A 25,652-nucleotide genomic window follows, 5' to 3' on the forward strand; every position below is an offset into this window, starting at 1 on the left:
GGTAAAAAATTAAATGTTTAAAACAATTATCATGTATACGTCCGGTCCTTAGGAATTTATAAATACATAGGCTTCGTACTAGTATAAAGTTGTATTAGAAGAGTCAATGGCTTTTCCCATTTTTGAAAACAAAGTGTATTCATAAATTATATTTATTTCAGTAATTTTCACGTAGCAAGACTTACCGAATATAAAAAAATTGTTCTCTACTGGAATGGAGTAAGTGTTTTAATGTCAGAACTCGGAAAGTTTACCAGTTTACTTCAAAATTGTTCGTATCATTTGCATATAACTGCGTGGAACGGAACGGAAAAAACTACCCACTTGTTTTTTTACTAAAGGGTACTTGTTGGTATTAAACTGGCAACACACATTAAAAAATAAAACAGCATGGACGTCGTGTCTTTTTCGCTGAAATCTTCAAAATAGATCGATATTAATTTTCAGTAAAACCATGCATAAATAAAGTTCCTTTTTACCGCTGATCTATTATAGTTAAAGTTTTTGCCTTTGATGTTTTAATTGGCGTGTAAAAATCTTACTTATCTATTACCAGGTTATAGTTCGCAAAAAATCCAGGCTGTGAGTGCTGTGAATTTTTTTCAAAGTTTACACATAAAATAATGTTCTTTTGAAATGAAGTGTCACTACGAAGTTCTAAATGTGGCGAAGGAGGCAGGGGCGACGGAGATCAAGAAGGCGTATCGTCGTATGGCTCTGCAATGGCATCCAGATAAAAACTTAGACAACCTGCAGGAGGCGAAAGAGCAATTTCAACTTGTTCAAAATGCATACGAAGTACTTTCTGATCCTCAGGAAAGAGCCTGGTAAGTAATATAATGCTTTTTGTATCCTTTTTTATTCTCATTCCTAATTTTGTACTCTGCATTGTAGAGATTTTTAAACTATTTCAATGTATCAAAATCTTGGCTCTGAAATGAGAATAGGTACATAATAATGGTTGCATCATATTATTTGTTGCATTGAAATTATATTTAAGATGGTGACAGAGCTTTTGTTCTGTTACCTTTAATATAATCAAACTTATTGTAAAACTTTCTTTATTTTGTCATTTAAAAGATTACTATTTAATTTTACAATCAGAAGTTATATTTTAACTATCTATCTTGCATTTTTCAGGTATGATAACCACCGGGAGCAGCTTCTGAGAGGGGCAGGCAGCTCTTACAACGATGACAGCCTGGATGTATACCCCTACTTTACTCCGTCTTGCTATAAAGGGTTTGGTGATGACCCACAAGGATTCTATGGAGTATATTCTGAGGTAATTATTACATTCAATTGACATTTTATATTTTAAAGAAAACACCAACTTTTTCAAATCAAATTTTCTAAAAAAAAGTGCTAATTTTTCTGTATCTCTCTGTAATTATCAAGTTTAACAACTCTTGTTAAAATAACTTTATACCAATTAAATAATAACACTTCATTTGCTTATACTTACAGGTTTTCACAAAATTAGCTGCAGAGGAGACGGACTTCCTTGACGATCCTGAGGATGTGAACAAAATTCCCAAGTTTGGTGATTCCTCCACACCATATGAGGAGGTCCATGAATTTTATGCTTATTGGATGTCTTTCTCCACTAATAAAAGTAAGTGTAAAGTATGATTTTCACACTTTATTGGATCATTCTAAATGTAATGACATGTTTTCCCTGATAATTTTATGAACTCAAAAGGACGATAAGGGAATAAATTTAATAAATTGTTAATAATTGTATTTATCAATGTTGTTTCCAGGTTATGTATGGTTAGACCAATATGGAATACAGCAAGGTGACAACCGTAGGGTCATAAAGCTGATGGAGAAAGAAAACAACAAAATAAGGCAGAAGGCTCGTAAAGAGAGGAATGAGGAGATCAGGCGGTTGGTGAGCTTTGTACGCAGAAAGGACAAGCGAGTCATTGAGCATACCAAGCTCCTTCAGGAGAAAGCTGAAGAGAATAAGAGAAAGGTAAATAAATACATTGTATCTTAGTTAACTTATTATTTTGCTTGACCTTAGTAGTTTTTACTTTTTCTACAATTGTGTCATCCAAAACTTAATAACAAACATGTGGATGGTATATCCTCAATGTCCATACAAATTCTAGTTTAATCCACCATTCCAACATGACAATAACTAGATCATAAGTCAGCTATGTAAAGAGAAACATTTGTTAACTTTTCAGGCAGAACAAGTGAGAAGGGAGAGGATATTACAAAGGCAGAAAGAGATAGAGGAGGCAAAGAAAAAGGAGGGTGAATCATCCTTCATTCAGAGTGATGAATATCAAAAGAAGCTTAGTGAGATTGAGTCGTTGCTGGCAGAAGAGTTCGGGTTGTCAACAGATGACGACACCATCAGTGAGGGAGGAATGGAGAGTAGTAACGAAGAGAGTTCTAAGACTGAAGAGGTAAGCTATTTCTTTTTGAGAATGATGCTACCAGCCAGGCTAGAATACGCGCCATAATAAAATCTTATCAACGAATTTAGACAGATTCCGTTGAGAGACCACACATGACGCGACCAGTTTGAAACCGGTTTGAAATGGTCGCGTCATGTGTGGTCTCTCAATGGAATCTATGGCAGAAACTAAGATGCAACTCAAAAGTAACTAGAAGTAGCAGTTTCGTTGCAATTGCGTTTCTCCGTGTGTTCTGGGCCTAAATCTAAAGAAATAATAATGCTCTAATTATATCTATTTCAGGCAAGTGAAGCATCAAAGGCAACAGCCAAACCATCAACAAAATCAAAATCAACTATGAGGAACCTATACTGTTCTGCATGTAATAAACTATTCAAGAATATCAAATCATTTGAAAATCACGAAAATAGTAAGAAACATAAGGAGAATGTTGCAAATATGTCAATGGAGGAAGATTTAGGGTTATCTGACAATGATGACGAAGAAGAAGAAAATGTTGAAGTGAAGAATGTAGCAGATGAAACTAAAGTCAACGGTCAGCCGGATATTGATAAGGATCCAATAGAAAATTCTACTTCAGATATTGAAGATAATGATTTAAGAGAAACTTTGAGTGATGACTCGGATAAAATACAGGTATGGTATTTACTTATTTTATATTTAATGGCCTAAACCCTATAAAATCTAAATATTGTCTAACCCTATTTATTAGTGGCCTAAAGGGTTGTTTAATTTGGGCATTTAGACATAGCCAGATATAAATTTAGGATTTGAAATCTTGGGATTGTGCAACTGTTTTTTATTATTTAGGTAGTTATGATGACTAATGTATAACTGTGTATTTCAGGCCCTTCCAAAGAGTCAGAAAAAGAAGAAGAACAAGAAAAAATCGTTTATACCAATGCCAGAAAGTGAGGGCAATGACAGCCATGATGAGATGAGCTTTAATGAAATAGAAGGACCCTCAAGGAGTAGGAAAGCCAAGAAGTTTAATATGCTGAAGAGTCAGATTCAAGCCAAGAAAGAAGCAAACTTGAAAAAAGGATCTCAATCTCAAACATCTACAGAAAATCTACATGAAGTCTCCAGTACAACACCCACTGATGATGCATTAGTAGGGGAATCGGCTTTGCCCAAAGACAGGCCCATCCTCCCTAAAATGCAAAGAAATGTAAAACCCAAAAAAACAATGGATAGGAAGCCTCTTAGACCAAAAGCAAGTGAAACAGAAGATTCTAGCACTGCTCTCACTCTTAGGTGTGCTGTCTGTCAAACTGACTTCCCATCAAAGAATAAATTGTTTGAACATCTAAAAAAGACAGGACACTCGATCGCACTCCCTCAAACTAGTTTTTCACAGACTAAAAAAGGTAAGAGGGCGAATAGGTAAACTCGTGCAATGAATTTTAGATAGGGTGAAAAGTATAATTGATCATCGAGAATCATTCTGATTTTCTTCAAATCTCTACAAGTTGTAAAGTGACTTTGTCAATCTATTTATTAAAATTATGATCACTGTCATTAAAGTATGCCTAATAAATTATTTTGTCTTTTATTTTCTAAGAGAAAACACAAGTGCATTATCAGAATCAGATTTATTAAATTCATAGTTTTGTAGGTGACAAGTAGTAATACTTTGGTTTGATACAAATCCACACACCTAACTTTTTAAATAAAATATCAAAGGATGCATTGTGTTAAAGATCAAAGAATGAAGTGATAACCTAGATGAAGATAGACCAATAATTTTGTACAGGTGTTGACATATCAGACTAAAAAGTTATATAGCTGTTTTGCAGCAAAAATGCATTGGCTGATATGCTGACAACTGTACTTATAAAAAGTCACTACTTTTGTGAATCACATTCATAATAACCACTATCAACTTGATAAAAACTACTCAAATTCTGGAATATCTGTAAAACTATAGCCTGGGTATTCTTTATAAGCGTAATAAGCTATCCTGATGTGATAAGCACCTGGTAAGAACATAATTCCACCTAAAATTATCATCGGCCAAAGCCGGTCAGAATACTTAGTGTCTATATGGCCAGTTACTATCAAACTGCCCATTACTAGTAGTACAGTGCCAACGCTAAATAGAAAGGCTGCTAAACTAATAGCTTTCCATGGTACTTTCGGAGGTGGTACTTCAAATTGTGCGTCTGAGAACCCACTGTCGTCACTCGACACCAGTCGATAACCCTCGTGCTGTCTTCCAAACCTGAATCTGGACATTCCGAACTTTCTTATATTATCTGGAAGCGAAATACATAGATTACTGATAAATATTTTCGGGTGAAGGGGTGAATTTTGGAGTCACATTATTAATTCAATTAAACTTACAGTGCCATAAAATAGATGTCAGTTAAGTAAACAAAAAATTGCAGGCTTTACATAGAATTACCACAATTATAAAAATCTATCGGGGTTTGAATTCAAAACGCGATTTTTTGTTTGTTTTGGATTTTTATCAAAAAAAGCATCAGCTGGCTAGCTAGCTGTCAGTCAAATACTGTCATTTTGACAGCTGCTGTCATACGAAGTTGCTTTCTTAAAATTATTTTAGGCAGCAGAATATATTTTATACCGCTTTTATTTGAAATAGTTTTCTTTGTTATCAAACAATATTTATTTATTTTGTACTACAATCTCACTCGATAAATCTTAATTAATTCTGTAAGCGATAAATAAATGTTAACGTACTTACTTTTTTTACAATAAATATAAATACTACGATAAATTGTAAATTAAAAAAAACTTACTTAATTTAAGCATTCCGATAATTCAATACTCAATAAGATTATTGTAATTGTTTCCATAATAATAATTACCTTTAATATGAAGTAAAAACATTTCGAAATCACATACTTTGCCTTTCAGCAAAGTTGGTAACTTAATCTCAGTCACAGGCCGTCATTATTTCTTCCAAGGATGATATCTGAAAATAATTAAACTAAAATTAAAATCACTAGTAACAACAAAACTCAAATTCTTTAAAACATGAAGTCCTTATTCGAAATCGCGAAGAAAAAAGGCATTACGGGACCATACAACATAAATCTACTCAAAAAAGGAAAATATGAAACTCTTTTTGGTAAGTAGAGCTTTCTGAGCTTTGTCCAAAATGCTTATTATGCGTCAATACAAAACACTGCGGATTGTGCATAGTCCTTGACCTAATGCGCGATGCAGCTGACACGTGAAACGGCCCACAGTGCGTGATACACTTGCGTTAACTTTGGCTACGATTTTTTGCCCGCCCACTGCACCAGAATGGTCTAACTAATAAAGTTAGCAGTTAGTAACACTCGCCCGTGATTAAAAATGAACTTTATAATGCTCCAGGACCCGGGTCCTGTTTTTAGGTTTGTCATAATAGCCGGTCCTGTTTTTTGTTTTGTCATAAATCCGTCTTCAGCCTAAGTACCTAGTTACCAAAAGTGGACATTATCAACGTCGGGTCTTAGTCTTGTGGCCCATTTATTTTCGTTTTCAGGAATCATTAGGACCTCATTAGCGTCCATTAAGACTTTCGCTTCGGAAAAAAATCTAGCTAGTGATCTATACGTGCCTACTCTTTTGATCAATTCATGAATAAATTCGTTTCTAGGTTCGTTCGTTCGTTTCAGCTAGAAGACGTCCACTGATGGACAAAGGCCTCCTCCAAGGAAAAGTAATTATGATTTAACTTTTTTCACCTACGCATGTAACGACAGGGAAACGGCCATGCCACATCACATATTATTTTGGCTGAGGTATAAAATATGTTGAGTTATGGCGTGAAGAGTTATCGCCGCACAAAATAGCCGCTGGAGATCCAGCAGGGAGAGCCAAGCAAGGACGGGGTAGACCCACTAAAACCTCCACGACGTTCCGTCATCACCCGAGTGGGGGGTCGCGCTCGCGAATATCCGGTCGTAGCCTTAGACTTCCGCGACACCACCGGCGACAGCCTGCCTACATGGCGGACCCTACACGCCCCCCTTGTGGGGGGCCGACGGGAATGGCCCGAAACGCCAAGTCGTTCCCGTGGCAAAGGTGCCCGCGCACCCCCGGCCTGCTGGCCGCCACCTGGGGGGAGAGTTGAACGGTCGTACAACCGCCTTCTCCACCCCCTTCTCCGCCTGCTGAGCGATGGGGCGAGAGGATCGTTCTCCCGCTCGCGCTCCGCTGCCTCCTTCAGAAGGATAACCTCTTCGCAGAAGGAGGTGACTGAGCCTCACATAACCGACTGGTCCCCCCGCCCCGGGCCAATTGGGTTAATGCATTTCCTGTCGGAATTTACTTTTATTGTATTTTACGGATTTTGTCAACAGAGGTACGCTGACTTCCCGCTTAAGCAAGTTTCAAGAAGCTGTTGGTTCCAGTTCCAGCAATAAGTTATTCACCCGATAAGGCGGAGCTCGAACTCGAAGCACGTCCGATTTAAAGTGTTTCAATGCTTTTATTCTAGATCTCTTTAGAATAAAAAATAACACCAGTTAATTCTAGTACCTACTTTATGTATACGGTATACAGATCTACTTTAGTAGAATAGGTATACAGTATACCTATTCTACTAAAGTAGATCTACACTAGGTAGGTACTGTCCTCCACAGAATTCTTCACCAGAATGTCGAAATAGTAGATCTGTGTATCAATCTGATTATCAACTATGCACATAAAATTAACTACCATTTAGGTACCGATCTTATAAATTACGATCACCAAAACACCAACTTCAAAAAGATTTATTTTCCAACACCTCGCCTACCCTTAGGCGTTTGTAATCGAAAAATGGAAAGTTTTCAAGTTGACAGCAGTTATCGCGTGACCGATCACCGCCGCATTCACGCGATAACCCCCGCAAATAATTTACGATCGTCATTTATTTTATTATGGTTCTTTTTTGCACTTTAGAAAATGTTTTGCACACCCTTTTTCCTGATGAGGGACACAGGATTATGTGGGTTTCTCGTCACGAGTGATCGACAAAAACTTGGCAGGGTGTCAGTCTAAGGTCTAAGCGTACCCACTAAACCATTAAACCTAGCTCGTACTCGTAGATCTCGGCAGATTAGTAGAGCTAAGTCAGCCAAAGTATTTATGGACACAATATTATGACCGGTAATTCGGTATCTAATTGACAATACCAAAGAGTCCCTAAAAGTTTTAATCAACGTTTTCATGCAAATAAAGACTTGTATATTTCTATTTACCACTGCGACCATATTCGATTGTGGCTTATAAGTCTCTATTGTTCATCTAATTCTGCTCCTGCAAGTCATAAAATAATCGGGACATTACAATGCTTTTACAAATACCTAGGTAGAACCTACCGCAGGCTTTCGCCCTTGACCTATATCTAATATGGACAGAGCTCATATTGTTATAAGTGCCATTTAATGTACATATGAGTTATTAGCGGGAATAGCGTGTGCTTAGTAACAGGACGACAGACGCCATTGCTGGAACGTCGCCAAAACAAAGAACATTTCGCGCCTAACAGAGAAAGTGGCGCCAATCGATACCACCCTAGCGGTAACCTACACTAAACAGCTGATGCCGACACCCTGCCCCACCGGTCTCGCATTCCGTCACCTGCCTACCTAGTTATCCACACAATAAAAATCATTAAAGTAAATTCGAGGAGTAGGTACCTACATAGCAACAAAACACTTTTTCTAGGCTCTTAATCCACAAAAGACAGAATCAAAATCTGACACACGCTTGTAAATAAATGAAACACCATTGCAGATACACAGCTTTATCTTCGGGTATCACACGCGTGCCGTGTTTCCAAAAAATGCGTCAAACTTAGTGCATCTCGTGCTCAAAAACAGGAACTATTATAATAGTGGGAAAAGCTCACCTTGGTGTTTATGCAAATGCTGAGTATATGACATGAAGCGTGGCTGACTGGTGGGATCGCGGGCTGAGGGCGCAGGCGCGGTGGTGCAGGCGCGCGCAGCGGCGACACGCGCGGGCTCCGGCCCACTCCGCCGGCAAACCGACCCCGAGGCACACGCGCGCCCATCGCTCGCTACGCGAAGCAACGCCGGCCCCTCGCGGCCAGGAGCCCTCCTCGGCGCTTCTAACACCCTACTACTCTACACAACCACCGGGGGCTACGCCACGGACGCCGGCGTTCGCACACAGGGCTCGCCGATCAAAGGTATACCTTTTTTTATCTCTATCAAATGACATGTACGCCCAGAGAGCTTTTCATTTGACTACAATAGCACATTTAATCGTTCTACAAAAGTACGAGCCGCATACACCTGGACTGGGGTTGCTGCATTATGACAAAGCGCGCTATAAATCATCGTTTCCCTTTGTCGGCTAACATACGGTTAATCCTCTAATTGGCGAAGAGTATTGTGTTTGACCTTCCCTCATTACGGCTTCTACATACAATTTGCAATGTAGCATTCTACGTAGTTAGTACGCATTTTTTATTATTGACTCTACCTACATACAGAGAATGCCTAGGGCCAGACAACTGGAAGCGATCCGATTGATCTGTCGCCCACACTAACACGATTATGTTTTCGGCAAGCATGAACAATTGAATGACACAAATTTTTAAACCTATCTACATCAGTCACAATCGCAAATTCCGATGAATATAAGCTAGTATAAATCAATGTGAACCAGTTAGAACAAAACTATAAGAACAGGACTGTAAAGCTGAAAAAATATGAAAAAATAATGAAAAGAACACTAATTAGATAGTTTCAGCTATTTAAATAGTAATTTAAAAGATTAAAAGTTTATTTTGATCCTTATTCTATTCAGACGAATGCGCCGGTTCCCGTGAGGGTAATGATATTTCGTTTTGCAAAAGGGAGAAATATTTGCCTTTCATTGCGGACGCATGTATACCTAACTAAACAAAAGTTATTTTAATAAGAGCTATAAAACTCTACTTAAAACTTATTCAAACTGCTGAAAATCTGAGGCCCGGGAATCACTGCAGCAATAACAATTTCGGAAGAAAATTTTTACTTAGTAACGTTGCGGACATTTTCCAGAGCATCTTACAAATTCAGGTCAGGCTCTGACAGTAAAAATGTTGTCAGCGAACTTAGTATTTGTAAGTGCGCTGGCCACTGCAGACTTTTTGTTGGAGACGTTTAACCTAAAAACCCAGGGATGTAAAAACTGGGACTTCAAGACTGCAGTAAAAGCATTATAGAGCTTTTACGATCTTCCCGGTGCCGTTTCTCTAACACGTAAAAGAAATGTAGAGGTATCTTTTGCGTCAAACAAAGCGTTAGGGATGACACTTTACGAGTTTTCGGTCTGGTACACTCATCTCTCATCCTAATCCCTAAAATAGTCTAATTTCTTTCGCGTCTAAGTTTATTGGAATCCCTGTTGAATAGCTGTTGGAGGTTTATCAAACACGGCGTTTTATACCAACTACCATATAAAACCGAGGCAACTTTTAGTGAACCGTTCTGGTCAATACCCGGTATCAATGTGGTAGGTACGTTTTAAAAACGGATAAAGTTAATACTGACCTAAAGCATATAGAGTCCGTTCCAGACATTTCGTCGGCCAACGTGTGTATTCCCTACGGACGCTACAGCGTTGATGGCAAATAAATAAATGTGGGCCGACTACCAGATATGATTCGATTTATTTATCGTTATCGCGATAGATTGTTTCGGAATATTCGTTTTCGTAGCAGCTATTCTTCTTATTAATGTAAGTAATGTTTCTTTAATTCATTATGTTGATAACGATGCAAGAAATGATCATAAAAGTAGCTTAGGTATGCCTACTACGCTCTCGCTCAGATGTTATGACGCATTTTTCTTGCGTTAGTTTGTTTATATCCGAAAGTTTGTCAGCAGTCAGCCGCTGTCTTACCCTTATTCTTTTTAGGCACTTTCCCCTTGGGAATCTGATATCATAACGGGATAAAAAGAACTCCTTTGTTCTGGAGAGTTCGACAATATTGGGTGACAAAAAACACCGGGAATTGCTTACGGCAAATAAGTGATAAATAGTGGCAATTCTGTGATTTGTTGTGAGTTTTATCGTTTGTTATGAATGAATAAACAATTAGGTAGATACAAACTAAAACTAGACGTTTGTTTACAAATCCTCGATCTATGAATGGAGCTGTAAGTTACAAATTCTCAATTCAATTTAAATAGCTTAGAGACCTCATTTCTGAATCAGCGTGTTGCGGAACAAGCGTCGGCCGCGGTTAAATATTTATTAAGCTTCGGCACAACGGCACGTTACGTGCCGCACTAACCTATTCGTAGCAACGCGGCATTTCTCGTAGCACATTTCAGCATATTCAGTTACCTACATGCAGTTAAATCTTTACCTCTTTGGTCTAATTGTTTCTTTAGGGTGGATTCGACCAAAAAAGAGTAAATATTAATCTCAGAAAAAATCGTCAGTTTTGACATATTTTTCATACTTACTGAAACTGTCAATGTGTCAGTTATACCAGCAGTTATTCTCGGATAAAAGTTTGGTCGAATCGGACCTTAGTTGGAAACATATACATTTAATATCCAGCGATTTAGGTGTTTACGAGTTAAAAAGTTAACTTACACTATACGTATTGCCATGCCCTACTGTTTAAGTTTTTAAGTTTATGGTGGAAGTAATGATTGAGTACCTACTTATATCGAAATCATGTTCTGTTCACCAAAGTTATATTCGCGGTCAAATAAACCAATGAAAAAGCAATCTAGCCAAACTAGTACCTAGCTATTTTCATTAGGAAACTCAATGGCCGATAACGCCGAAAAAATTATCAGGGATACATAATCTACCGCAAATGGCCTTGACCGACCGTTTTAGTGGTCCGCAGTAAAAAACCTAGTCTATTGTGCACATCCCAGACCTTTAGACCCGATCGATCCCACGGCTAGGTCTGGGCAATCCCAGTGTTCCCATAACGACCACTTTGGCTTACCCTTTGTCTGGCCAACTTTTCTCGAGTTGCGCTTTGCTCTCATTCACGAAACGGATCTATGGAATGGGGCACTGCGAATTTAGATGTTGTAATCTTGTTATCTCCAAGCTAGACTTTTTTTTTCTCTTTATTAATAGGCAATTAATAAGCAATAAAAAATTTGAATTATTTAGAGACTAAAACATAAATGCATTTGCAGTCAATGGACATGGCGCACAATTTTTGTTGAAGATGCCAAAAAAAACTACAAAAAATTAGAATGAATACTGTATTTTTACTTTTTTGATATCTTTAAAAATGACTGAAATATTCAAGCTCAAAGTGCGCTCTTCCGCTAGGAGCGATTTTCCACGCGGATTTAGAATATGTGACGTAGTAACATGAAAAGCTGCATGTAAGATATTATCTGTGTACAATGGTTAGAATGGTTAGTAGGGGAGCCGAAGCGGGGATTTCGGGACTTACTAAAGAGTGGCAGACTAACATACAAGGAAATACTTTGTACCTGGTTGATTACCTCTAAGTATGAATTTTTGATATAAAACGCCATTAATTCATATGCCTCTCACCCAAAAAATACCTCAATTAAGCCCAAATTTGAGACCGCAGCCAAACTTTGAGTGACGATGGAAACTAGCCTAGATGGAGGTCACATGAAATTGAACTTCTGCTTCTTCATTGATAAAGACTTATCATTTACCATACCTTATCATTTTGTATTCCATTTTCAAGTCACTTTTTTTTCGCTTACTGTTTAAACAAAACGTGGGATATTTTTTAAATCTCAGGTCTTTTGAACGCACATCTGAACGATGTCTGGTTTTAATTTCTTCAGTTACTCCGTGACCATGGCGCTTGCAACAGTGCCGAAATATTGGAAACTCAAAACTAAGGTACATGGTAGCAATCCCGTCAGTAATATAATAGGAAAATGTCTTGAAAAATAAGTAAATCGTATATTACTTTATGTAACTAATTTTATTATGTATCATACTTATAACTAATCACTTCATTCAGAACTAGAAAACGAATCCAAGGATTCCACTTTTCTTCAATAGATGATCAAGATAAAGAGTTATTTATTATAAATTGCTCTTCCACCATTTCAATTATTCTATCTTACATCTTACTTGATGAAATCTTTTTTAATTTTATTTACATGGTCATAACATTTTTACCATTCCTCTGCACCAATTTGTGAGGTACACCTGAAACCCCCGATAAAGCAGCTATTATAAGAATAATATTTTAAAAAAACCCTCCTTCTGACGCAGTTAGGTAATAAACTAAATGTATCCAATTTTACTCCAACTTACTGTCAACTCAACGACGCGCTTTAAAACCAAAGATTGACTTTGAATTATGCCTTATTTTACAATACACATTGAAAACAATATGACTTGCTTGAGCTTTTTCGACTTTTTCACAAAAATAACAAATAGGCATGTAGAGATTACAAAATTTCTGCAGCGACTGACAGTTCACTTGATTTACGTGGATAGGTGACAATAAAGCCATAGACATTTGAAATATGAAAGACACACTTTTCCAATATTTTTGTTTGCCATGAGATTCTGGTACACCTATACCTATCATTTAATTTTAATGAAAAGATAAACTAAATTTTTTCAGCACAACGAAAATCTGCTTTGGCGCGTAGCAATGCAACGTGACAACTACAGTTCGGACTTCTTTATGCGTCCACTACATATAAAATAAAATTCGAACTATCGCACATAATATTTTCTTTTTAATTCTAATTCAGTAAAAAATTTTTTTGAAACCTTCATTCAAAATTCAAAAGTTATTATAATAATAATATGACAGAACTTATCACCAGACTATGTACATTGAATAAAATATTTTTCTTTTTATCATCAAGCTTAGCAGTCTAATAAGTTACTATGACACTCGAGCTAATCCACATTCAGCACCACAGCCTCCCCTTCTACAAGGCCCTCTACAAATGTCAAAACGTCACTTAACCCTTTTAGCACCAGTTCTTTTGTTTTTGAGAAGATGTACCCAAATTTTTATATCAATTTAATTATAGTCCAGTCGTTTGGTACAAATTAACGTGGTTACCTGGAAAGTGTTCCGTGAGTTTTGAAAATTGGTGATTAAAATAGATTTCGCTATGCTCTCTGTTAGTCTGTTAGTTAAGTGTGATTGCCGCGCTCGTTGCGAAATTGGAAAAATGCTGCCTTAGAGAAGATTTTTGATAGTTACATTCTTTCCTATTTCGTCGTTCCAAATGACGTTCACTGCTGGACAAAGGCGAGTAACAAACCTGAGACACAGGAATCTTCCTAGTTCAGGTATCAACCCACCAACATTCTTCCTTTTTGTTTTTATTTTTATTGTTTGTTATCATAATATTATCTGTTATGTTGGTGAGAAATAAACATTACTTTACTTTATTTTAAACTTCCAGACATCCAAACTTTCGCATTTATAATAATAGTAGGATACAATTATGTAATGTAGAAACAAACAAGACAAAAAAAAAATGTATACTTCAGCAACGCGAATTTTTTTATACTTCAGCATAATATTTAGGACACCCGGCAGCGTGTCCTGCCATGATCAAAGAAAAAAGAACTCGCAATTTAGCAGGTACATTAATTTGACTGTTTCACAACTCTAAATCTATTTAACTTACATTACATGAAATTTATCACATTTATCAAAGCTTCTTAGCTTGTCTATGTCCCAAAAATTATAAAATGAAAAAAGTAGTTGTCAAAAACCTTTTTTAAGGCGGATTTTTTTCAATAAGGCGGGCGCGCGCGGCTATAAACGAGGTCACAAAATTCGGAAAGAACATAGCGAAATCTATTTATTCACCAATTTTCAAAAATTCCGGAAAACTTTCCAAGTAAAATTAACAAATAACTGGACTATTTACTCGTTATTGAGCACAGAGACACAAACTTGGTTATTTTTCCAGAAAATTTATATTTAAGTGCATAAATGTAAAAATGGCTTCATAGTGCACAAAATTGGCAATAGGTGGCATAATAATGGTTACTTTTATAGCGCCTAGTTTGAAATGTGATTGAACGATGACAACTAACAACAGTTGTCAGTTAGGTAAAACTTTATTTTAGTTGGAAAAAGACAAAAAGTGGTAAATGGGTTAACGTGCGGGGGCTGCAAAATCATGTTGTGACGTCACGCGCGAATATTGGAAATTTTTGAAAATTTTAAAAGGTCCGTAAACTTCTCTAGGCTCTATCTTCGGTAATACTGGATGGATTGAGGTGAAATAAAAACTAGTGTAATGTGTGTGATCTAAACTTTAAATTAAGTCATAATTTAACTTAATATTACAACTTATGCGTGTTGTCCATTACAGTTTTTAAACACTAAGTACAAACTCATAATTATTATGCTTTACAGTCAGTAAATAAGTATACTTTATTGATATTATTTAAGCTTATAATTGTTGCAATATGTTGCAAATACGATAAGTATGTAGGTATGAAGACTAAAGTTAAATAAAATTTTACAAATATGGCATGTCTTTAGTTCATCAATGAAATTAAGTTAAAAACAACACTTTTGCCTGAACAAAGCTTAGATAATTGATTCCTACACATAATGTTCAAGTTCTATCTTGCATTAAAAGCTGGAATATATCTTACTTCATCAAAGTCCAAACTTTGGTACAGACATTCCATTTGCAACTGTCAGAAGTATTGGCTCAAACTGCACCCGGCAAAAGCGCATCTCTATCGATCAAATAGGGGTTGATATTGCAGATCTGGTCTTTATTCATCCCACTGACTTACGACCCTATTTTGGAACCCTCGAAAATGTCCACGTCAAGGTCGCAGCACCCCTGATTAAAATTATGTATGCAGATCCCTCCCGATACCAGATAAAAGATAATGAAGTTGGTACAAAAAATGAACTGATTTAACAAGACAGCTTTTGCGTAGTCACAAAATTCATTAAAACCAGTAACATTGCGTGATACGATTTTTACGTTAAGTAATTCATGTGCGTAAAAAATAATATGTTTACAATGCTGAGAAACTTGTGCCCATTTTCACCATCAATCCCAAATTATTAAGTGACCCCTATGGTAACACATAATAGGAATTTTGTTTGCATAGGGGTCACTTAAAAATTAGGGATTGATGGAGAAAACGGGCGTTAGTTTACTTAGTAAAAGACACATTTATTTACAGTTCCGATTATTGTATGTCTGACATATGTTTTCACACATGTTTATGTAAAAATAAATATCTTTATCCAGCTGAATTAGAAAAATCCAAGACTCTACATTAACATTACGAATGCAGTTTGTCATTGTTCGGATGCAGCTCATGCACATAGTATCACAACTCTATAAGTAGATGCAGATACACATTCGTATCATTGTGTAACATTTTATTGAGGTTAACATTTGTATCGATCAAACCTTATTCATACGGAGACATAATAACGGTTTGTTTCAGCATTGTATAAGAAAAGTGCTATGCTTCTTCCACTTATGGGTTTTAATAATTGATGCTTGAACTCACTTACAATCCATGAATGTAGCTCAATCGAACTTAAATGTTAATCTGTATTCCAAAGCACATCCAAGCCGAACTGGAGTGTTGTTTTAATCTTTATGGTATGATTGACTCTATTTTACTCTAGTTGTTTTTCTTATCTGAACTACAGAACCAATGACAGGTTTGAGTCTTGTGTAGAGAAATTACATTTGATACTTAGTTACCTAACCTCTGCGTAAAAATACCCGTATAATCCCGAGCAATTAAATTATCTTAATAATTCCACCACCACACACTTAATCTGCCTTCGAAACGGCAGATTTAGGTCACGTAACACCCTTTTCACGAAATCTGCATTTGCTAGGCAAGTTTGCTTACAAAGCCGCTTCCATACACCGTCTTTGTACCCATAGATCGCAATGTCATTGCGATGCCCGCGCACGTAGGTGGAAGAATTTAATAACTTAAAAATCCGCCTTTTACGAGTAGCTCAGTGGCTCTATCAGATTTTATCGACAGTCTCACCTAGACTGGTTTTATTTTGCTCAGATGTTTTACTTATGTTTTGTTGCTAAGTTCAGTTAATAAATGTAGGTAGGTAGTTTTTTTTTTATCCGCAACGAGGAAGCTCTTGGCCTGTATCTCACCTGATGGTAAGTGACGACCAGGCCGAAGGTGGAAGCGAGCTTCACCCGGAATCCTCAACCACGGAGGAACTGGCTATCTTACCTCTAACTGCCGGAACACAACAAAGCTGTTAACATTGTTGTTATGGCTACAGACTTAAGTAAGATGGTGGTAGCTAGCCAGGCGGACTTAGAACAAGCCCTACCACCAACCAAACCGAACAGAAAAATCTGCCCCCACTGGGAATCGAACCCAGGACCTCTGCGTCTGAAGCAGGTGGTCTTACCACTAGACCACAGAGGCGGTTAAGTCACTCTTGTAAGTCACTCTTGTAGCGGAGTTTTGGGCTGATACTGTGTAGGTTTGTAGTCGATACGACAAGAAGAAGAATGTATGTTTATTTAACTAATAGTTTTTTTTTTTTTTTTTTTTTTTTTTATGCTAGACATTTTAGTTCAGTTACCTAGGCGTAAGTAAGTAAGTCAGTGGTGCAATTTCGAGCATAAAACCGTTACTTTACCATTACGATTGTAAAATCATCATCAATGAAAAAAGCCTCTACATTGGGAAGAGGATGTTCCTCTAAGTTTTCCACCCGAAATGTTGGCATAAAAAGATAGTCATTAATAACCTTATCATGAACGTTTGCCTCAATGCCCGCACAAAGTTATCTCCACTAATGGAGCCGGCACGCTTAAATCGAGTGAACGTATTTATTCTATCCAAAAATATATCTAAAACCTCAATTGTTTTTCACAAAGCTTTAAAAATACCCTGATATTTTTCATTTGTATAAACTTGTTATTCGTTTGCCTTTTTCTGAAGATAAAAAACTTACTTTACATAATTTGTGCCCAAACAAAACTCCGTTGTGCTTTTTGCTTAGTTACTTCCAGATTGGTCTGATTTATCTGAGTGAAAAATATTATGAAAAATGATTTTGTTTTTTTTTTGTTTCAACCTTTTTTCGGTCGAATAACTGTAGTTAGGAAGGCGACAAATAAATCTAAGCTTACAAAAGCCTTTCAATAAACACTAATGTCATGTAAAACCTTGAGCTGTACAAAAAGACGTTATTGATAGCCTAACAAAAGTGGTCTTTGACAACTTTGTATTTATTTATCAACGCATAACGTGAAAATAATTTATCAAAAGCCCAGAAATGACAGTCACAGTGTTGTACAGTCACCGTCAAAAAATTTAAGGCTGAATTGCACCATCTTACTATAACTTTGACAAACGTAAAAAATCTGTCAAACTCCATACAAAAAGCTCCAGTTATTGATATTTTTACGGTTAAAATAAGGTGGTGCAACTCAGCCTAAGCGTTGAAGTATAATAAGTTCGTAACACGTCGTTGTCACAATTGATTTAAGGTTGTGTTATCTACTTTTTAGCCACTTTGGGTGTCACGAACTATTTGACGCTGACTGTATCCTGGTGTTTGACATTCATATTATTACATTTAACATAAAGTTCAGTGCACATTTCAGTTGGACTCTCTCTCAAACTAGACTGGTCGACGGCCAGTAATTTGGCGTGGAGTTTGACTAATTCGTTGGAATACGTGCCAGAGTTTACCGAGTTCTCTGTTCACTAAGTACAATGTCCGTAAATTATTGCTTAATTTAATACCATTTTCAAAGCATTATTATGACATGGCATGTAATTTATTAAAGTTTTTGGAGGAAAATTAATCTTATCGATTAGGTTTTTAAAATGTTGTATGCTTTAAGTGTTAATCGTATAGATACTATTGTAAATTATTCATAAGTTAGGTACTATCATAAAAATACTATACAAGTTCCGAAAATAACTAACTGAAACTAACTTCGTGGTAGCTTGAGGTCACAGAACTATATCTAGTCACAAGTTCATTCCACCTATTTTCCGACAGCTATTAAAGAAAAACTTTTGGTGTCGCACGATTCAAACCAAACTATAACGGAATAAAGTTACTATAAAAGTCGAGTTGGAGGCGATGTAGTAGTTAGATATGGAACCCAGCCATAGTGAGCTGGTTTCGGAAAGAAACGGAGTCAATAATATTCCAAATTATAATATTACAAGGGACGTTGCGTGATATTATGGCGTGTTAACTTTCTAAGGCACTAAATCTTGATTCAAATACACTTCCTGGGTGAAAATATTGAGTACACTGTGTGGTGGAGTAAAATTAATACACTGTTTTTGGGGTTGTCAAATGACAGTCGTATATTTTTGTTGCAAAATCGATCCTAAAGTACTTTTAAGATTCCGCAGTATTTAGTTAGTATGTTGTGGCACTCGTCCCGTACACATTTGAGAGAATACAGTCACGTATTGTCTAGAATGTGTAATCAATGGAACCGTTAATACATCCTGATCAAGAGTTTTTGATATAGGACCCTGAACTGGGTTATAAGAGTTAGCGCTAGAAATATTACAATATTTATTTGTACACAACTTAACACTTTAATAACAACTACATTTCTTGTTAAACTAAAAGCAACTAAATGAACTTAATTTTATTAAAACGCTCAAAGCGTTCCAGCATTTTTCGCAGTTAGCAGACGGCACCCGGCACCTAAAATGAGCTTGCCTTTGCAAAAAAATATAACATCATTTTTTGACTTGCAACTCTTAGCACTGGACGTTTTCGTTGCATTTAAAATAAGTAAAAGATTTCGCGCGTGTGTAAATTATTCGTTAAACTTAACTTATTAATTTTTGAAACTTTCAAAGTGAAAACGTAAGTAAATAAATACAGCATTTCTACGTCCTTAATAACCTAACCGCTGCTATTAAGCTAATAAAATGTTAGTGTAGGCTGTTCTTGGGAAATTTTAAGCCGCTTAAATTCCGAAAGCTATGATTATAGTACCTTTATAACAATGGTTTATTTATTTAGTTATCCAGATTACTTAAGGTTTTAGGGTATTAATTTCTAGCTACCATTTACAAAACTTGTGCTAATTAATAAAGCTGAAATGAAGAAATAAAAAAAGCTATAGAAACTTTATTTCAAAATAGCATTACCTATAATTGTACCTACCTTTACTACTTACTTAGATATCATATAGTATACATATCTAGTCACAACTATTATGAAGTTATTTATCCCTCAGCACCCAGGTTTATTAGATTCAGAATATAAAACATAATAATAGATAATACACCGAAGAACAATACATTCAAAAATAAACTGCGAAGGATGTAAGGACAAGTTATTCTCTCGCTTCGAAAAATAAATACTTATGAATTTTCTGTAAGAAAAGAAACGAACGGTAAAAAAATACAAAATGTTTTCGGTCCTAAAAACATTGTAATGATAATTCACGAAGATTCCCACAAGAAATGTAGGCCCATTTTCCACACTCCACTATTAACAATGGATTATAAGAAAAAGCTCCGCTTTTCCGAGATAAAATTATTTCTACCTACTTCAGCACAAACGGCTTTTATACTTTGTTAACAAAATATAAACATTTGTTTACAATTTCCTATTTTCTTTTATAAGTTAGGTAATAAGTAATTAAGTAAGTAGGTAGTTTTATTGCTTTATCACTAGTTTTATTGTCATATTTTACTAATCACTCTATTCATTTACTATTTTTCATTTATCACTCCTACTAACTTAATTTCGATTTACAAAACTGTATTATGTAAATTAACTACTTTACATAATTAAATCACTATTAAAGTAACTACTCGTACATAATATCATAATCTAGCAAAGTAATCAGTCTACTGCAGTGATTTATAGTTAAAATGGGAAACTTCAAACTTTTTTCCTAATCACGCAAAGGAATTATCTTTCCCCACATTACTCGTAGCATGTGACATTTTTTTTCTTTTTTCCATTCACGCAAAGGAAAATGTCCTATCTCTAGGCAGTTGGCATGAAGAGAGATCGATAGCAGACGCGTGAGTGGCTGGGCGGCCACTGCAGTGGTTTGGGCCGCAGACTCAAGGGCGCGGGGATAGGGCTGCTACGTTACCGGTCTGGGAACTATTTTCAAATTCAAATTCAAAAATTGAAATTGAAATTCAAATTGTTTTTATTGTGAAATCACAGGTAAATACATAAGTCAGGTCATAAAATGTTTGTAATAGATCAGCTGTATTTATTGTTACGATTTTGAACAAAGCAATAGTAATTTATTTATAAGATGATTTTACAATTCGCGACACAGTCATCAGCAGACTATATCAAATTCAAATCTTTTATGCTTAGCTTAGCTTAATGACGAAATCTTTTTCCTATTACCCCTAAACACGGAGTTTAGCATTGTTATATGTCGTTAAGTTTGTACACAAGATAGGTAATAGTATGATAAAAATTGAATTGAGTTGCCTTTGCAATTAGATTATCATGTCCGTAGAAAGTTGTATCCTTAGGGCCTTATGGGTTTTCGAAATTACCCGCACACAAAAATTACGACTAAAAACTCTGTAAACTAAGTTTAATTTTGTTAATAAAAAGTCGATAATAGGACGTGACTCAAATCCTCACCTAATTCATTCATTACACGAGCTATGGCTTAATCCAGGGATCACGTTTTAATTTCATTTCTATTCTACTGTCCGAACATATTATTCTTTGAATAAATCTTCGCTTAAAATTGAATTCGTTTGCATAATTTACACTGTTTGTGAGAAACAAACATTTTAAGACTGAAAACTGTTCGTATTTCGTAACAACTCCATTCAAGTTTGTCTGTAAACTTAGTCTGGTGCTAACTGCTCAACTAAAAGACAGCTGTTGTTAAGGTGGCAACCCTGAAGGCCTTATCCGTTTCACACGCAAACCGATTTATAACTACGAATAATATGTGCGCTTAATGACGCAAAATGTGTTCTTTTGGATAAAAGTGAAACCGAAATTGCTATAATTAATGGACAATAGGCAGTATTTCTGATTTTGATTTGATAAAACCATTAGATAACCTGATATTAAAGATAAGTAGTAATTAGAACAAAAAAGTAATAATTTTATGTATCATTTTCTCTTTTAGTTTCTTCGTACACATAATTTTTCTGATTTTCTAGGGAAAATTATGTTACTATTGTTTTCTTAAATACTAAATTGCTAAACTATAGTTGGTAACCCTATTAACGTTCTCCTTCTCACGCGAACGGAGTTATAAACGTCGAATAATGTGCATGACGTGATACACATAAATTCATTTTATACCTTACACAATCTCTTCGCATGTCGTTTATGTGATAAAACTAAAGGATTAACCCGTAGAAGTTTCAACACGTTATTAACTTTGGTTGTTTCGTGCGGTTATAACATCACCCTGTAAATGAACTATCTACGATTTTGTATTAGACATTCTCATTTTTACTACTGTCAGAGCTTTCCTAGTAGATTTTGATATGACCTTAAACTTAACAGTGACACAGCTAATTAATTTTTCAACTAAATAAAATTATTTATTTTGAACTACAAGAATGTTTAGCAAAAGGACATGATGTGAGACTCTTGACCTTTGGACTAAACAAATAAACAGTTTTTTTTTCAATAACATATTTTATTAAACACATTCAATAACATATTTTTTTAATGTGGTAGGTATTAACAAAAGCTTGATTTAAAATAAATAAACTAATTTACTTTCTACTACGCTTTCTACGAGCTACAGAGGATTGTAGCTGAAAATGTGGACACAGTTTTCTTTGAAACATTGTCCCAAAGAGAGAAACATAGAGTTACATAGGTATTTATGACATAAATCAAACATGTTCAGTGAAGGTTAATGGTAAGATAAGACAGACAGCTCGTAAGCATACTCAAACAAGACTAAACGCGACATAACGTAGACAATGGCCGCCGGCTGGAGACGACTGAAGTGGTTTGGAGAATGCCCTTGGCGAAATGAGCCTTTTCTTCTTAAGCTCATGTAACCTTCTAAGCTTTAACTAGTTACACAGATATAATAATGGAAAAATTGACACAATTCCAATTCCGAAGCTCTCAACTCTCATAAATATTAATGAGCAGGCCATACCTGTGAAATTAATTTGAGTAACTATATGATCAACATATTATAGTACAACAACAATTTAAGAAGCAATAACTAAGTAAGTTATACTTATTTTGAGAACATCTAAGTGACTGAAGTGTGTTGCCGAAAAAATCTAATTGACTGTTTTCAATATGGTTGTAACTAAAAGTATTTATAAGTACCAATAAGGCTTATTAATAAAGATATAAATAGCAGTATAAGCAAAAAACATTTCAAAAACAATGATACTTACAAAATACTAATTAACTTAATAACATGGAACAAACAAGTACAAAATTGGAAAACAACGTGCCTGCTCGTATTTTATTTATAGAAACGTTATCCTGACTAATGGGGTCGCCCCAGGGCTTGGGAATTGAAACTGAAAGGTTTTTATTAATCTACCCTTAGCTGAAAATGAGCTAATGGCAGGATTAAGTTCCACTGTTTGAAGATAAACTTTGTCTCTGCCTCTTATATTAATGGAACCCGCTTTGTAACTTTACTATAATGCAAGTTGTATTTTAAAGAAGGTACTTACCTTTTTTTTTTTTTTTTTTCGTCAGGAAATGCATGAAATTGCATACCCACTGGCCCGGGGGAACCAGTGGGTTATGTAAGGCTCTCCCTACCAGATGGGCAGGGCCTACTTACTAAAACCTGACGGTGTCCTCCCGAAGTCTTTGGGATGGAGCTGCGAGTTATTGTCGTAGCTAGACGGCCTAGACATTCTTTCGCGGCTCCGCCCCGGACTGTGGCTCGCTCTGTTTGAGCAAGCGACGACTGGCTTCAGGGGAGTAGTACCTCCCCTGGTCTTCGCTAACGGTGCGCGTGAACACATGCGCGCGCCGCCGCCACGGGTCCTCCTTTAGCGGCCACCAAACACCCCCGTGTCTAGTAGCCGAGGACCCTTAAGAGGGGGCATGGAGATGGTAGTGTCTCCTGCGGTGTCCTGGACGTCGGCGACGGTTCGGTGGAGCGTCAGGCGAGGCCTCTCGCTCCCTCTCCGCCGCTTCTTTCTGCGACATGACCTCCTCACAGAAGTGGAGCACCGCATGCCATGCATCTGGGCTCTCTAGCATACGAGGCAGGATGGCCCGTAAGGAGAGATCTTGTCCTACCTGTTCCACGAGGATTTCGCGCTCTGCCACCCAAGCTTGGCACACTTCGAGTGTGTGCTGCGCGGAATCCTCGATGCCCTCTCGACAATGCCAGCAAGTGGCACTTTGCTCCCGTCCTATCCGAAATAGATAGTCGCCGAAACAGCCGTGGCCAGTTAGTATTTGGGTCGCTCTATAAGAGAGACGACCGTGTTGCCGCCGTACCCACTCCTCCAACACCGGATGTATGGCGTTTATGGTACGACGGCCTGATTTACTCTGGGCCAGACGGCGCTTCCATGTCTCAGAAGGTACTTACCTAATCTAACCTAAAATCATAAAGAATTTCAGTTAATTTAAGCTAAGCTAATATTTTAGTTGTGTTGGACATTGGATAAGTAGTTAAATAATCTCTAATTCAGCTCCATTTCAAAAACTTACCTATTCGATACGGATAGAGATTTTGATTTAGGGGAGACTGGCCCAAAGCGGGCACCTTAAGGTAAAGTCGAAAAGAAACACACAAAATAAGCAAAACGGAATAAGTTTTTATCGTGATCAGATACTACATTTATTGTAGTTTGACATGGCGTTTTCAAATCATTCATTTGTCTAATATATATTTTATAAAGAAGGCACTCAAATACGAAACACTACCACTTGCTCACTTTGCCCGAGGGGGTGGCCTAAAGCGAGCACCGGCATACGGGCAAAACGGGCATGCTGAGGGCAATCGTTTTCTTTTAATTTTTACCATATAATTTTGACCTTTGAACAATAAGGAATGTCTCTATTCAAACACAGAGTGAGAATCATACTTTTTATTGCGAAAAAACAGATTCTATACATAAAACTTCGTCAAACAACATAAAACTTAAAACATAAAACTAATCAGAAGGAACTCTCTTTGAAAAATGCAGTCTTGAATCATTATCTTCTAGTATTTTGAAGCTTTTGAACTGAAGTATTGCAGCTTCAGTCTAAGAACCTTGATATGATTTTCTTTTATATTATTATTAAAGTCAAATAATAAGAGATCAATGTCTACACTAAAGTCTGTTTTTATTTGCTTGTCCATTATTGTAAACAATCTTGATATTTCAGCAGACATTTTAATCGAAGTGTTATCTGTGGTGTTATATCCAAAAAATAAACCTGTTAAGCATAACAGTAATCGTATTAAACCAATAAATACTTACCCAAATAGGTCCCGTTTTTTGTCACCGCTTGTACGGAAACCTGAACATATTTTTACAATCTCGAATATTACTCAATCGTGACTAAAGTGAAACGACAGAGCACTCCATTAACTCAGGCGATGTGAGTTGTGTGCTCAGTTTCGACGTTTCAGGGCTGTACAGGCACGACTTTTGTGCTACAGAGAGATAAATCGGATTCGTACTTTTCTTTCACTGAAAAAAGATAAACAATTTGTCCGATTCAAGGTTTTTTTGAAAATTATGCGTCGAATAGTATTCGAATGATCGGCAAAATAAAAGTATAACTAAGCGATCAAAACGAGACGATGTCTTTTTTATTGCACCAGAATCGCTCCTTTCGTTCGACTCAATATTACTTTACGATTACATCATTAAGACATTAGGAATACCTTTGGAGTTATTCTTATAGGAAATATTCTTACACTAGGTAGGTAAGTACTTTTTTGTATAGGTTTTATAGCTTCTAAAGTAACGTCTCTAGGACAATGCAGATTTAACCTTGTGGTTACTAATTGTTAAGGTAAAAAATAGATCGTACATTCTGTCTTACTTTGCAAATTAATAATTAATTTTAATTATACTGTCTCACTCAGTTCCCGCTGTGCAATAATCTGCATATAAATTATTAATTTCACCATTAATAATGTATGCAAATGTCGTTGATAAGTGTACATACATAATGTATAAAATCGTGTGGCAACAGCAGGACTCGATGCGGATGTGACGTCACACGCCCTTGAACCCCTGCACTCGGACTCACCCTCCGTAGGGGGTTTCACTGCAAAATTAATTATACAGCAAACCGATTATTTTAATGATACGACGGTTTGCACTTTCCGAACT

General features: G+C 36.3%; 3 protein-coding genes and 1 non-coding gene across 4 annotated transcripts in view; 2 read left to right on the forward strand and 2 right to left on the reverse strand.

The window, feature by feature from the left end:
• The first annotated feature begins 360 nt into the window (after window positions 1-360).
• On the forward strand, window positions 361-3,975 carry LOC135076081 (dnaJ homolog subfamily C member 21). The gene is made up of 7 exons (XM_063970536.1): window positions 361-827; window positions 1,141-1,285; window positions 1,468-1,615; window positions 1,764-1,978; window positions 2,196-2,420; window positions 2,715-3,068; window positions 3,280-3,975. Exons 1-7 carry the CDS (start codon window positions 637-639, stop codon window positions 3,820-3,822), a joined length of 1,821 nt encoding a protein of 606 aa, XP_063826606.1. The 5' UTR covers window positions 361-636; the 3' UTR covers window positions 3,823-3,975.
• A 353-nt stretch (window positions 3,976-4,328) lies between these two features.
• Window positions 4,329-4,670, reverse strand: LOC135075969 (transmembrane protein 230). The gene has a single exon (XM_063970416.1). The coding sequence runs from the start codon at window positions 4,668-4,670 to the stop codon at window positions 4,329-4,331; it is 342 nt and encodes a 113-aa protein (XP_063826486.1).
• A 3,756-nt stretch (window positions 4,671-8,426) lies between these two features.
• Window positions 8,427-25,652, forward strand: part of LOC135076133 (uncharacterized) — a 30,535-nt gene continuing 13,309 nt past the window's right edge. Inside the window, exon 1 of the mRNA XM_063970602.1 lies at window positions 8,427-8,589. The gene's annotated coding sequence lies outside the window, so the exon portion shown is untranslated. The remainder of the gene's footprint in view (window positions 8,590-25,652) is intronic.
• Window positions 16,728-16,799, reverse strand: Trnal-cag (transfer RNA leucine (anticodon CAG)). Its single transcript has one exon. It is a non-coding gene; the product is annotated as a tRNA-Leu (tRNA).

This window comes from Ostrinia nubilalis, chromosome 11 (genome assembly GCF_963855985.1).
Source record: "Ostrinia nubilalis chromosome 11, ilOstNubi1.1, whole genome shotgun sequence".
In the NCBI taxonomy this organism is placed as follows: domain Eukaryota; kingdom Metazoa; phylum Arthropoda; class Insecta; order Lepidoptera; family Crambidae; genus Ostrinia; species Ostrinia nubilalis.

Excerpts from the sequence above, each read along its gene's own strand:
- LOC135076081 (XM_063970536.1), top strand. The coding sequence starts at position 637 with ATGAAGTGTCACTACGAAGTTCTAAATGTGGCGAAGGAGGCAGGGGCG. Across the intron at positions 828-1,140 it reads GATCCTCAGGAAAGAGCCTG|GTATGATAACCACCGGGAGC; the intron begins GTAAGTAATATA and ends TGCATTTTTCAG. Across the intron at positions 3,069-3,279 it reads ATGACTCGGATAAAATACAG|GCCCTTCCAAAGAGTCAGAA; the intron begins GTATGGTATTTA and ends TGTGTATTTCAG.
- LOC135075969 (XM_063970416.1), bottom strand. The coding sequence starts at position 4,670 with ATGTCCAGATTCAGGTTTGGAAGACAGCACGAGGGTTATCGACTGGTG.